Source organism: Zalophus californianus, chromosome 1, assembly GCF_009762305.2.
Source record: "Zalophus californianus isolate mZalCal1 chromosome 1, mZalCal1.pri.v2, whole genome shotgun sequence".
Lineage (NCBI taxonomy): Eukaryota > Metazoa > Chordata > Mammalia > Carnivora > Otariidae > Zalophus > Zalophus californianus.
Genome location: NC_045595.1, coordinates 93,140,206 through 93,154,786, shown reverse-complemented (window position 1 = coordinate 93,154,786; position 14,581 = coordinate 93,140,206). Strand labels below are relative to the sequence as shown.

The 14,581-nt window shown below is 35.0% G+C and overlaps 1 protein-coding gene across 1 annotated transcript in view; it reads right to left on the bottom strand.

Moving 5' to 3' along the window:
* Positions 1-14,581, bottom strand: part of NCK1 (NCK adaptor protein 1) — a 48,790-nt gene that overhangs the window by 12,741 nt on the left and 21,468 nt on the right. Inside the window, 1 exon segment of the mRNA XM_027584042.2 lies at positions 6,424-6,670. Within this exon segment, the coding sequence (XP_027439843.2) occupies positions 6,424-6,649 (226 nt within the window). The 5' untranslated portion in view covers positions 6,650-6,670.

The window sequence follows — 14,581 nt, the reverse complement described above, 5'->3', positions numbered from 1 at the left end:
GTGATCTCATGAGCATTTCTTTAACCTCATACTAATGCTAAGGCATATAAACTCCTCAGTATCCCAAAGCCCCAGACCTTTTCAAGACTCTGAGTCTTTGCCTATGACATTTTTTTTTTCACCTCAAACACATGCCACCCTCATTCTTCAAGAGTCAAACAAGGTATCTTGAGATTTCCCTCTCTCCCCAAACAGAACAGATGTATTTCTCTTTTGTGCCATTACTATTCTTTGTAAATATTTTTAATGTAATGTTTGACCCTCTGTATATCAGTATTTACTTCTTTGAGAACAAACACGTTTTTAATCACTGCTCTATCCCCAATGCCTAGCCCATATTAAGCGTTCCATTAGTGTTTATCACGTGAATGACTGACAAATACATGCATAATCAATAGCCTGCTTTTCTCTCCCCTACTTACAATTCTTTGAGAAGAACCTGTTTATTGCCCTTTTGTCTCTACTGCTAAAAAATGGTCTTTCCAATTTCCTGTTACCAATGAGAGAATACATGGAAAAGTACTTTACAAAATTATACAAATGTAAAATATCAGTATCTCTTAATTTCTCAATCAGCAACAATGAGATCATCTACAACAAGCAGGCACCCCCCACCCCAAATCAAGGTATTAACTTTTCTAAATTCTTCTCAACTTCATAGTTCACAATCCTCCTAATCTTAGTCCCTTTTGCATCAAATCTTTCTAATCCATTGCTTATCTGATTCTAATTCTTTCTCTACTCTTTAGTCCATAATGGGTACACAAGGAAAACTCTAACAAAATTTTAGTCTGCTAATTACTGGTTAATCTGTTCTTCGTTGAGTTATTTAGTCTTCATTAAACTCCAGTTTCCAGGTTTGTGAAATGGTGGTATGTAGGAAGTACCTACCTTCTAACATTTGTTTAAAGAAGTTTATACGTAAAGCCCCCAGCACAGTACATAGCACATAGCAGGCACTCCGTTAATCAATGGTAGTTATTACTCTTAGTGCTTCTGGCATTTAGTTTTTCAAAATACTTAGAATCTTTATTATTGTATTTTACAGCTAGACTTGGCCAGGGTTGGGAGGGAATGCTCAGGTCTGAGCACTGAAGATGTGCTCACTCAACAATGAGGTAGTCATTTTTATCATTAGCTTTGTTCAAAGAAAAACCAAGTGTTAGTATAGCTTCCAATCTGCCCCTCACTCCTACCCACTGATCTTACTTCTCTCCTCCTATAGCACTGTTTCTTGACCAAAACAATGTATTATTAACTCCTCCAAGTTTTTAAGAATCTGGTTAAGCATTGTGAATATTCCACTCACATGACAGTTGTCTTTTTCCTAAGGCAAATCTTTTTACACATAACTACTTTTACATAACCTGGTTTCCAAATCCTTGATATGCTGGATGCCAGTATTTGGAAGCATCCAAGTTTCTCAATACCACTGTTAAAGTATACCTATCCAAAGTGGATAAACTATGTCATGTTTCATTTGGCCAGCACACACATAAAGTAGCTATTTGCATCCTTTCACTTGAACGACATAGATTTGTCATGCACTGCACTGAAATTCTTTAGCACCCACAGTATCATAGTAGTCTTTCTTTTTTTTAAATTTTTAGGAGGGGGGGAAGGGCAGAGGGAGAGAGAATCTTAAGCAGGCTCCACACCCAGTGTGGCACCCAATGCAGGGCTCAATCCCACAACCCCAAGATCAGGACCTCACAGCAGCTCTTACTCATATAAAATCCTGCCAGGCCAGGTTCTCAGTAATCTTTTCAATTCCCTTTAAAAACTTAACGTAGAGGGGCACCTGGGTGGCTCAGTCATTAAGCATCTGCCTTCAGTTCAGGTCATGATCCCAAGGTCCTGGGATCGAACCCCACAACAGGCTCCCTGCTCCGTGGGAAAACTGCTTCTCCCTCTCCCACTCCCCCTGCTTGTGTTCCCTCTCTCGCTGTGTCTCTCTCTGTCAAATAAATAAATAAAATCTTTAAAAAAGAAAAAAACCTTAATGTAGAATTTTACATTACAATGTCTGTCCCTATTCACTTTATTTATTTCTATCTCAGTTTTTATCTTTCAAATATATATCTGAACTAAATTTATTAGTTATTCTTTTGGCCTTAGTCTTCTTTTCTTTAAGCATGTCATCTTCCCTCCATCTAAATCACTGACTAAATAAATGTTCAACAGAATGAGGCCAAAGAAAGTATTACTGATTCTAATTCTTTAAGGAACTGTAGTTCTGGTTTTTACATTCCTACTTCTTCAAAACCAGCTTCTCCCTCAGGGATTTTCCCTTGATTTCTATCACATGTAAGACTGATCAGTTGTTTTACCAGGACTATAACACTTTTAGAGTTAGAAGGGACATTCCAGGATCATCTAGTCTTGCCCAACTCTCCTTCACAAATAATAAGAAATCAGGAAAGTCTAGTTATATACCCTCTGCCACATGGTTAAATAAGTGGTACATCTGGGAGCAAAACTAGGGAATTCTAAATACAAATATATGGTGTTCTTTCCATTACAAATTTTTATTTAAATTTCTGTATTTTTATCTGTTCATTTCATCTACATGAAATAAGATAAATTATTATTTTTGATTATTCTCTGTTTTATCTAAAATACTGTACCCTCTTTGTTTACTCTAGCCACCACACAAGGAGCACATTTACTTAATCTTCTACTGCAAAGCAAAATAAATACAAATTTTGGCTTGCTGCAGGTAATGAAAAAAGGAGTATCTTGGTTGCAAATCTCAAACCCAGACCCTCAGGTCTACAAATGTATTTAAGATTATCGACTTTCTGAGACAACAGAGAGAATGATAATTTTATCATTGTATTGATGGTATATAATGAATCACTGTTATCAATGGTTCTTTTTACACCATTTCTGGTTGATTTATGGTCACTTATGACCACCAAGTGACCATCACTTATGACCAAACCAAGATATGAAATCCACTGTATATTAAATAACAACCCCCATCTACCTCCTCACCATGGAAATTCTATCCAAGTTAGTCTTAGTTTTTCATTCTATGGTTTTTGTTTGGCATGCAGTAGGCTTTCAAGAAAAATATGTTGATAAACAAGTGAATAAATTAGTAACTTTCCAAAAGGAAAACTAACCCAAAAAGTGGATCTAAAAATGTATTAACTTTCCAAAAAGTAAACAAAAGAGATATTCCAGAAGGATTCACTTGGCCACCAAAGTTAACTAAAGAAACAAATGAATCTTAATATTACAATTACAATATTCTTTCTCAACTAAGTACTTGCTCCTTTTCCATTCTGACTGAAAATGAAACCTCTCAACAGGTTACTCTTTGTTTCCTTAGATTCCTTATGCATGAGACTTCTACAACAACTCCTCTGTTCATTTTTCTAGAAACACCAAACAAATGTTCAAAGAGATCAAATCAAGTTCACTATCATAAGATTATAAAAAGGCCATTAGCAAATATACACATTAGACTCTGGTAAGTTAGTATCAGTATTACATTATGACCCAGACTCAAAACAATTCCAATAATTCACTAGTTTCTTTCAGTGCTTTCATTTTCTTTGTATGCAGCTGCTCTCAAGACTCATTTCAAAATATCAAATCTCACAATTACCAAAAGAACCATTTCCAGCAATCCTACATTGATTAAATCAAAACACTCTCTTTACTACTTTATTAAATGTTACCTTCTATATTGTTCCTCTAAAATCTAAGTAAAAAGTACTAAAACAACGTTAATTCAAATACTCAGGATGAAGGAACTTGCTCACCTAATCCTTTCTTTCCTCATATTTTTAATGTTATAATTTAATTCACTTCAAATGTCTATGCTAAGTTCAAAGTTACCAAATTAAAACTGCAAACTCATTTATATCCTTTTTCTCTTTATTTTTAAACAGTGATACTAAAACATTTTAAAACCATATTACTTATCAAGTCAAAACTAATATTATTTGAAGTATCACCAATCATTTAGCTTATGTTTCATAAACAGTATAAAGCACCAGTCTATTATATAAACGTACCAGGTTCCATACAGTTTTTCTTTAAATTCTTTAAAGTGAAAAATCTAATTCAAAAACTACAAGAAAACTATGGACTTAATAAAGACACGAACTTACTGAAAAAATCTTTAAAGACGTTTAACCAATCCATTTTGAATAAAAATCCCGAGTTCTCTTTTGTCAGTTTGTTAACACAGCTCAGGATAATTCTCAGTGAGCTTCCTGGTCTGTTCTGCAACACTGAAACTCCCCACACCCAATCCATGTGACTTGGCCTACACCCAGGCAATAGAAAGTTTTTCTGAGGCTTCTCTCTAAAACTTTCCCCCCACTGAACTATAACAGAACCTGTAAAACAAGTATATCATCATGGCCACAAATGTTACCTTATTATTCAAACTTATTTTGGAAGACGCTTTAAAGCATATATTTTCAATAGTTGAAAATATATTCATGCATTCACTCTCTCCTTTGTCTTCTCCTTTTTCTCTTATTTTTCAAACAATGTCTCCACCAGCACAATCATTGTGAAACAAATCCATTAACCACATAGGACATTTAAGTTACCAAAAAGGGGTTCAGAAATTCTGAGAAAGAGAAGGCTACCTGATACAAAGTTGGAATTACATCATTATACAGGAAAACTAAAGATCATTAACTTAAAACAATGTTTTCAAGTATCCTGCAATATAGGCAGCAATAACTATAATATAGTAATAAAGTTAACAGAGATATTCTAGGACTTAAATGGATATAAAGTCTTTCCAAAATCATCTCAATAATATCAGAAAATAGTATGGAAGGTTTCCCAGGCGTATTAACAAATAATAAAATTCTAACCAGTTGGGCTTTTTAAGTTTACATGCAGGCTATCTAAAACTGGGATATATTTCCATTTTGCTCTATGATATACGTTTTTCACGATCTTCTGTTTAAACATTTGCTCTAGTCCCAGGAAACTAGTATCCTTTTAAAAAGGAACAAAAAAGTCTACCTCGGTGTAGCCCTAATCCTTTTGTGCCTTCATCACTTCATACTCCCTTCATAGAAGTTACCTTAATTTTCCCCGTATCTGATCTACATGCTTTAAATAAGTGTCCAATATTTACAAAAAGTTCCTGGCTCTCACTATGGTCTCTTCAGCTTGTCAAGGATAATCTCTTTCTGATTTATTCTTCACTTAAAAACTAGTAATAATGGTCTTATTTGCTAATTATTAAAATCTTAATAAAAGGTAACCTCAAAAACAGCAGTTAAAAGTCATGGTGAAAATCCAGATTAATAACTCCCTTTAAAAAAACTATCTTTAGAATACTAGAAATGTCATTCACTCACAAACCATTATTAAAATACTTTATATTTACTTTGAGTCATACTATATTTTGGTTTTGGCTATTTTACAGTGTTAAAAATAAAAGATTTGTCATCTATTGCTGGTATCTGAAAGAATACTCTAGAATAACAATAATGCTGAATAAAAAATAAAGCTAATATAAAGCAGTTGGTCAATAATATTTCACATTTGTCAAACATGCCACATTACTCCCCAACTATTTCTGCAAAGAGAAATTTTACTTTCTCATCCACATATATACAAAGAACCATTAAGTACAGCATGTTTGCCTGAATACCAAAAATGAAATTCTGTCCCTCCCATTCCTTCCTGTCGGCCAAGTACAGTTTAATTAAAAGAAAAAAGAAAGAGGCCAGTCCTCATCTGTGCATATTTCCTTCCTATCAGCTCAGCCAAGCCCACTGTGAAGCGGGTTCCATTATCTCTGGCCCTAATGGAGAGCTAGTAAAAACAAACAAACTTTACAGTTAGAGGAAGAAAAAGGGGGGAAAAAGAAAAACAAAATAAGAAATCAGCTTTGTAGATGGTAATCTACAGTAATAATCCACAATTTAAAACTCTCTTATCAAATGCAAAAACAAAATGATGGTTTGTTTTTAAAAGCAAAATTCAAAATGTAAGCTATTAAAGGTTAAAATACAGCAATGTGCCATGTTAAAAAAAAAAAAAGCCTTAATGCCAAGGAGGCAATTCTGAATCTCCCTCATTTATCCCTGTCTCAATTAGACGCAGAAGTTACATAAACCCCAACAGGCACTCACAGTTCAAGGGGTCCTAGCTACAGGATCAGATTCAGTCCGCTCATGGGCACCACACTGGTCTGGCCCTTGAACACCAGCTAGATTTATAGAAACTGCCCACTAACACTTATGGACTTTACTGCTCTTCTGACTTGGCTGAATCCCTGCTATGAGCAAACCTCCCCGGCCTAGCTGAAATTCTAGTCTTGGCCTTTTCTAGTCAATTCTGCCCAATGCTGCCAAAATTCTATACAAAGAACCAAGCTCTAGCATCCATTTAAAAGAAAGTATTATTTGGTGTTTTAATACAAAAATAACTTACCTAAGGTATCCTTTAGATTTTTTACAATAGATGCTTTCCGAGCACTGTTTTTCCTCTCCACATAGTTAGAAGGCACAAAACCCGTTTTATTCATGGAGTTTCGAACTCGCCACCAGGACTTAGAGTCATCCAGAAGCCATAATCTCTCATTCTTCTTGATGTCCAGCTCTTGTTCTTGTTGGGCCACGTAATCAAATTTGGCTACTACCACCACTTCTTCTGCCATCTTTCAGCAGCTTCAGCTACACTGTAACCACATACAAAACATTTTTATAAGGTCTAGGAGTAGTCTATGTGCTTTTCAAAAAAGATACACGTGAAAACCTAAGAGAACTAAAAGGTTGAAAGGAAAAATATGAAAAAAACATAAACAAAAACAGGAATACTAATACTAACCAAGACAAAACTGGTGTAGCTATATTAATAATACACAAAAAGAGCAAACCATTAAGGCAAACCATTACCAGTAATAAAGAAGTTCACTATACAATTGAAGGTTTTATTAAATATACATAACAGCCAAACTTATATGTACCTATTAACATAGTTCCAAAATAGACTGACAGAACCACAAAAAAAAAGTGACAAATCCATTGTCACAGAGGACAATTTTTAACCTTATCTCAGTAACAAGTCAAGGATACAAAAAAATTAATAAGGCTAGATAAGAACTGACATCAAAACCAGTTGAGTCTGATCTAATAAGCATACACCAATATTACTTCTAAGCAGAAGAATACAAATGGAACATATATAAAAATTACCAATGTGAGGTGATAAAGTCTCAGTAACTTTCATGTATTTGGTATCCTACAACCATATTCTCTGACAATCATTACAAAAAGAGCTTGTTAAAAACCTCCTGTTTGGGAACTTCTAAAACTTCATGTGTCAAAGAAGAAATTATAATAGCATTGTGAAAATACTTAGAGGACTAAAGTAATAAAAAGACTTTATATAATCAAACCTGTCAGCTGCAGCAAAAGGAATATATAGAAAGAGATTCTAGTTGTAAATAGTTACATCAGAAAAGTAAGAAAACCTTGAAATAAATTAATGAACTGGATGTCTTAAGCAGTTAGAAACAGAACAATATAAAGTAGAAAAAATGAAATAATACAAATAAAAGTAGAATTTCATGAACAGAAAACAATGATATAGAAGAAAGCCTCAACAGAACAAAAAGGTAATTCTTTGTCATGACTAACAAAATGGACATAGTTCTGGCAAGACTTATAAATGAGAAAAGGAAAAAACAGACCCAAACACTAGGAATAAAAAGGGGGTCATAATTAGAGATGCTGCAGATATTCAAATCACCTGGCAATATTAAAAACAACTTTATCACTAAATCTGAAACTAAAATATACAAATTCATAGAAAAATAAAAATTAAAATAGTAACATTTAATCAGTCATTAAGAAATCTTCCCATAATGAACATCAGGACCACTTGGTTTACTCGCAAGTTCTATTAAAATTCAAAGAACAAGTAATTCCAATTTATACAAACTCTTTCAGAACAAAGAAAGGAAAATCACAAGCCTAACTCACTCTTGAATTTATGAGATGAGCTTCCTGCTTTCTTCAGAGAGATTATTTTACATAAACAGCTACACCTGGCTTAGCAAGCAAATCAAATAGTTTTGGATCTTGAATTGCATTCTTTTCTTTCTTTCTTTCAAGATTTTATTTATTTGTCAGAGAGAAAGAGAGCACACACTCACAAGCAGGGAGAGCGGCAGGCAGAGGGAGAAGAAGGCTCCCAGCTGAACAGAGAGCCTGAGCCGGATCCCAGGATCCTGGGATCATGACCTGAGCTGAAGGCAGACGCTTAACCGACTGAGCCACCCATGTGTCCCAGCATTCTCTTTTCTCAACAACGAAGCAAGTTGTTCAATATTCTCAAAGAAATGCATTTTAATCTAGAATTCAACATCCACTGGCATTAAAGTGTAGATACTTTGTGTTTATAAGGTAGATGTTTTTTGGGTGGCATTGCAAGGCCTCAAAACCTACCACACATTCTTCTGAAAGAATGGCTCAAGTATGTATAGCAGTGAAATTAACTAATGCTAAAATAAGAGGATGATGTGGTATTCAAAAAACAATGAACAGAGAAACCAGAAAAATCAATTTGTATTCTTGTACTTTTTTCTGTTTGAAATTACTTGCAAATAAAAAGTTATAACCAAGTCTAAATAATTACTAGCACATGACACAAAAAATGAATGATGACTTTCTGAGGCAATAGAAAGCAGAGAGGGTTTTTTTTCAGGCATACTTTAACACTGACTCTGATTCCTTCCCTGTGGGAACGTGCACACACACATCCTTATAATTAATCTATAAATTTAATCCTAGGCCCCAAAGGAATTTATTTTGAAACTTGACAAACTGACTTTAAAATTTATCTAAAAGAGTAATCACATAAAACCGGCAAATGACATTCTATAGAAAATTAGAGTTGATCTGACACTGAAGGTTGTATACCCAGAATTTTCTAGTTTCCTATCAATAACCCAATTATCCTTCCAGTTGTCACCTTACTATTATTGTATTAGCCATGCAACTTGTGGGGACTGACCCTAGTTTCTAAGCTGTATTTGGGTTAGTCAAAGCTGTCTCCTCCAATCAAAAGGATAATAAGGGAATGCTACAAACAATCCACACACACAAATTCAACAACTTTGAGGAAATGGACCAATTCTTCAAAAAACACAAAGTAACAAAACACACTCGATATGAAATAGGTAATCTGAATAGCCCTGTCACTATTAAGGAAATTAAATTCATAACTTGAAAGCTCCACCCCCAAAAAGAAATCTCCAGGTCTAGATGGCTTCTCAAGAATTCTACAAATTATTTAAAGAATTTACACCAATTCTACACAATCCCTTCTAGAAAATAGCAGAGGGGAAATACTGCCCAATTTATCTTTGAAATTGATATTAACTTATGTCAAAACAACAGTATAAAAAGAGGAAACTACCAATCAATATCCCTCATTAAAACAGATGCAAAAATCCTTAACAAAATACTAGCAAACAGAATTCAGCAGTATATAAAAAGAGTTAATACTCCATGACTAAGCAGGGTTTTTTCCAGGGATGCAAAGCTGGTTCAATATATAAAATTAGGGGTGCCTGGGTGGCTCAGTCGTTAAGCGTCTGCCTTCGGCTCAGGTCATGATCCCAGGGTCCTGGGATCGAGCCCCGCATCGGGCTCCCTGTTCGGCGGGAGGCCAGCTTCTCCCTTTCCCACTCCCCCTGCTTGTGTTCCTGCTCTCGCTATCTCTCTCTCTGTCAAATAAACAAATAAAATCTTTAAAAAACAAACAAAAATATATAAAATTAATCGATATAATTTACCACATTAACAAGCTAAGAAAAATCATATGAGCATATTACTCAGTGCAGAAAAAGCATCTGACAAAATTTAACCCCCATGATAAAAGTTCTCAGAAAAACAGAAATAGAAGGGAACTTCCTCAACCTGATAAATAGGATCTACAAAAAACCTACAGCTAACAACATACTTAACGGTAAAAGACAGATGCCTTCCTCCTACAATCAAGAACAAGGCAGATAACCACTCACACTATTCTCACTCAACAAAGTGCTGCAAGTTTTAGCCAATTCAGCAAGGCAAGAAAAGGATATAAATGGCATACTGATCAGAAAAGAAGAAATAAAACTCTCCTTATTTGCAGATGACATGACTGATTACAGAGAAGATTCTAAAAGCTACAAAAAAACCCTCAAAAAACAACCCCCCCAAAACCCTCCTAGTACTAACTAGTGAATTCAGCAAGGTCACAAGACACAAGATGAACATGCAAAAATAAATTGTATTTCTATATACTATCAATGAACACATGGACACCAAAATTAAAAATGCAATACCATTTATAATTACTAAAATAAAAAAGGAAAAAAAATGAAAGAGGTGCAGGGGCGCCTGGGTGGCTCAGTCAGTTAAGCATCTGCCTTCGGCTCAGGTCATGATCCCAGGATACTGGGATCAAGTCCCGCATCAGGCTCTCTGTTCACCTTCTTCTCCCTCTGCCTGCCGCACCCCCTGCTTGTGCGTGTGTGCTCTCTCTCTCTCTCTCTGACAAATAAAGCCTTTTAAAAAAAAGGAAAGAAAGAAAGGATAATGCTATTCAATATCCAAAACTAAAAGCTGAATTTATTTGCTCCCTGCTCTGTGGGGAGCCTGCTTCTCCCTCTGTTTGTGCTGTCAGATAAATGAATAAAATCCTTAGGAAAAAAAAATGAAAGAGTTGCAAACCTAACAAAACATGAAGGAGATTGTTGAAAACTACACAATGCAGATGAAAGAAATTAAAGAAGATCTAAATAAAAGTGTTTTTGAAATGGAAGACTCATAAGGATGCTATTTTTTCCCAAATTGATACATAGGTTTACATAATTCTTATCAAAGTCCCAGCAAAAGTTTTTTGTATATATAGACACTACTATTCTATAATTTAGATGGAAAGGCAAAATAACTAGAATAGCTAAAACGTTTTAAAGTCAAAATAAAATGGGGGGAAACTTATTATATAGCTAGAGTAGTCAAGATTGCATGGTATCAGCAAAGAAACAGACATGTATACCAATGGAAAAGAGAACCCAAGGGGCGCCTGGGTGGCTCAGTCAGTTAAGCGTCTACCTTCAGCTTAGGTCATGATCCCAGCGTCCTGGGATCAAGTTCTGCATCAGGCTCCTTGCTCAGCAGGGTGCTTGCTTCTCCCTCTCCCTGCCACTCTCCCTGCTTGTGCACCCTCTCTCTTGCTCTCTCTCCGATTAAGGTACAAAAAGTAATTCAGTGGGGTGGGCTGAAGCTTTCTCAACAAATGTTGCTAAAGTAAAACGACATCAATAACCCCCGCCCCTGCAAAAAAAGTACAAGACCTAATCTCACACCTTATACAAACACAAACTCAACATGAATGACAACCTTAATTGTAAAATATGAAAATTTAAGAAAAATATATAGGAGAAAATCTTCAGGATACAGAGCTAGTAAAAGAGTTCTTAGACTTGAGAGCAAGAGCAAGATCCATAAAGGAAAAACTCAATGGTAGAAAAACAAATTCCATTAGAAAACGAGCAAGACATGCAGACATTCACTGAAGAAGATAAAATAGAGATGGCAAACAAACACATAAAAAGATGTTCAGCAGCAGCAGCTATTAAGAAAATGCAAATTAAACCATGTTGAAATGTCACTACACACCTATCAGAATGGCTAAAATAAAAGAGTAATAATACCAAATGCTGACAAAGATATGCTGAAACTGGATCACTCACACTGCTGATGAGAGTATGTTAAATGACACAGATGCTCTAAAAAAAGTTTGGCAGCTTCTTATAAAATTAAACATGCAACTACCCATACCAACCAACTGTACTCCTGGCATTTATCCCAGAGAAATGAAGACTTTTACTCACACAAAAACTTTTACATAAATGTTTATAGCAGCTTTATTTGTAATAACCAAAAATGGTAAACCACTCAGAAGTCCTTCAACAAGAGAATGGTTAAACATACTGTGGTATATTTCATACCAAGGAATATCACTCAGCAATAAAAAGGGAAAAAATAATAGATACATGCAATAACCTGAATGTATCTCCAAGGAATTATGCTGACAAAAAAAAAAACCCCGAAATAATAAAAAAACAAAAACAAAACACCAATCCCAAAGTTTATACACTGTGTATCTCCATTTATATGACATTCTTGAAATGACAAAATTATTTTGATTGCCTGGGGTTATGGAGGGAGTTGGAGTTGGAGGGAAGTGGGGGTGGTTATAAAAGGGCAACATCAGGGATTCTTGTGGTGATGAAAATGTTCTGTCTCTTGACTGTATAAATATTAATATCCTAGTTGTTATAGTGTACTATACTTTTGCCAGATGTCACCACTGGGAGAAACTAAGTAAGGGAGACACTGGATCTTTTAGTTAAGTTGTAAGATTTCTTATGACTGCATGTAGATCTATAATTATCTCACAATTAAAAGTTTAAAATAAAATACACTGATTAAAGATAAAAAAGCAAAACAAAAAATAAAATATAGAAATAGTATGTTCACATTCCTGAAGTAAGGAAGTCTTTTAATATCATTTCAATGTTAGAAACTATAAAATGAAAAATGTTTAACTTTTATACAGCAAAGGACATTAGTACCTACTGCTGCTGTAACAAATTATCACAAACTTAGTGATTTAAAACAACACAAATTATCTTACAGCTCTGGAGGTTATAGAGGTATAAAATGGGTTTTATGGGCTAAAATCAAAGTGTCAGCAGTGTTGTGTTCCTTCTGTTGACTATAGGGGAAAATCTAATCCTTGCCATTTCCAGGTTCTAGAAGCTGCCTACATTCCCTGTCTCATGATTACATCACCCTGATCTTTAGTGTGATCCTCACATCTATTTTGCTCACTTTAACTCTTCTGCCTCCCCCTCATAAGGACTTTTATAATTTACAGTGGGTCCACAACGATAACAAAAAATAATCTCCCCATTTCAAAATCCTTAACATATGCAAAGTCTCTTTAACTATGTAAGGTAACATATTCACAGGTTCTGGACAATAGGATGTGTACATCTTTGGGGGAGCCTTTATCATACCTATCACCAAGATCAACAAACAATGAGACTAAGTTTAAAAATTGGCAAAGAACAAAGAGCAATTATGTAAGAGAAAGGACAAAGATCCTGAATGTTCTTATATAATTAAAGAAATGAAAATAAAAATCAAGGTTTTATTCTTTGTCAGAGTAAAAGAAAAAAACCCAAAGCTTATATTGTAAAAATGTACACAATAAGCTTTCCACTACATACGTTATTGGCGTTATTAAACTAAAAATTGATATAAAGTTTAACTTTTTTAATTATGTAAATTTTCAACACATATAAAGTAAGGAATAGTATAATGAACCCCATATCTATCACCCAACTTCAATTATCAATAATCTGACTTTGCAATTCACTGGAATCCTATGATTTCACCTATAAATACAGATAACAACACATACACCACAAAAATTGACAAATCAAGGGGTCTTTTACCTTTTTTGCCATGGGCCCCCTCCCCATAGCAAAAAGGTTAAATCTGGTAAAACCTATAAATCCTACTCAGAATGAGGTTTAAAATGCACTTAAATACATGACATTGCAAATAAAATAAACTATACTGAAATTCAGTTAACATATTTTTAAAAAACTTGTACTGTTAAAAATATAAGTACCTCTTTGTTAAGAGCACCTGCAACAATTCTTTCATTTCATCTGAGTATATTTAAATAAAAAGTCTTTTTATAGTTGGTCTGAACTAAGATCTAAACTAAGTCTGTATATTAATGTTTTATATCTCCTTAATCTATATAACACAGTTCTCTTTCCTCACTATTTTTATGCCATGTTGAAGAATCCGGCTTCATTTGTCCTGTAGCACTTCCCACACTGTGCATTTGATTTAGGTGCATCCTCATGGTATTCCTTTATCTCCCCTATTTCCTGTAAATTGGTAATTTTATCTAGAGGCTTTACTGCCCCACCCCCACCCCAGATTCTTCTGTTGCTGTTGGTGCAAGAAACTTCATAGATGGGGTGCCTGGGTGGCTCAGTCAGTTGAGCATCTGGCTTTAGTTCAAGTCATGATCCCAGGGTCCCGGGATAGAGCCCAGTACCCTGCTCCCTGCTCTATAGGGAGCCTATTTCTCCCTCTCAAACTCACTCTCTGTCAAATAAATAAATAAAATCTTTTTTTTTTTTTTTTAAGATTTTATTTATTTATTCATGAGAGACAGAGAGAGAGAGAGAGGCAGAGGGAGAAGCAGGCTCCCAAGGAGCAGGGAGCCCGATGTGGGACTCGATCCCAGGACTCTGGGATCGTGACCTGAGCCGAAGGCAGACGCTTAACCATCTGAGCCACCCAGGCGCCCAATAAATAAAATCTTAAAAAAAAAAAATACTTCATAGATATTCTTGAGAACTACTTACTACCGTAATACAGGAAGCACCCTATGTCTGGCTGATATTTAAAATGAATGATGGATACAGCAGTATCAAACTGATTCACCCACCAAGTTCCCCATCAAACCTTCACCTAATGGTTTTATCAGCCACTGATGATCA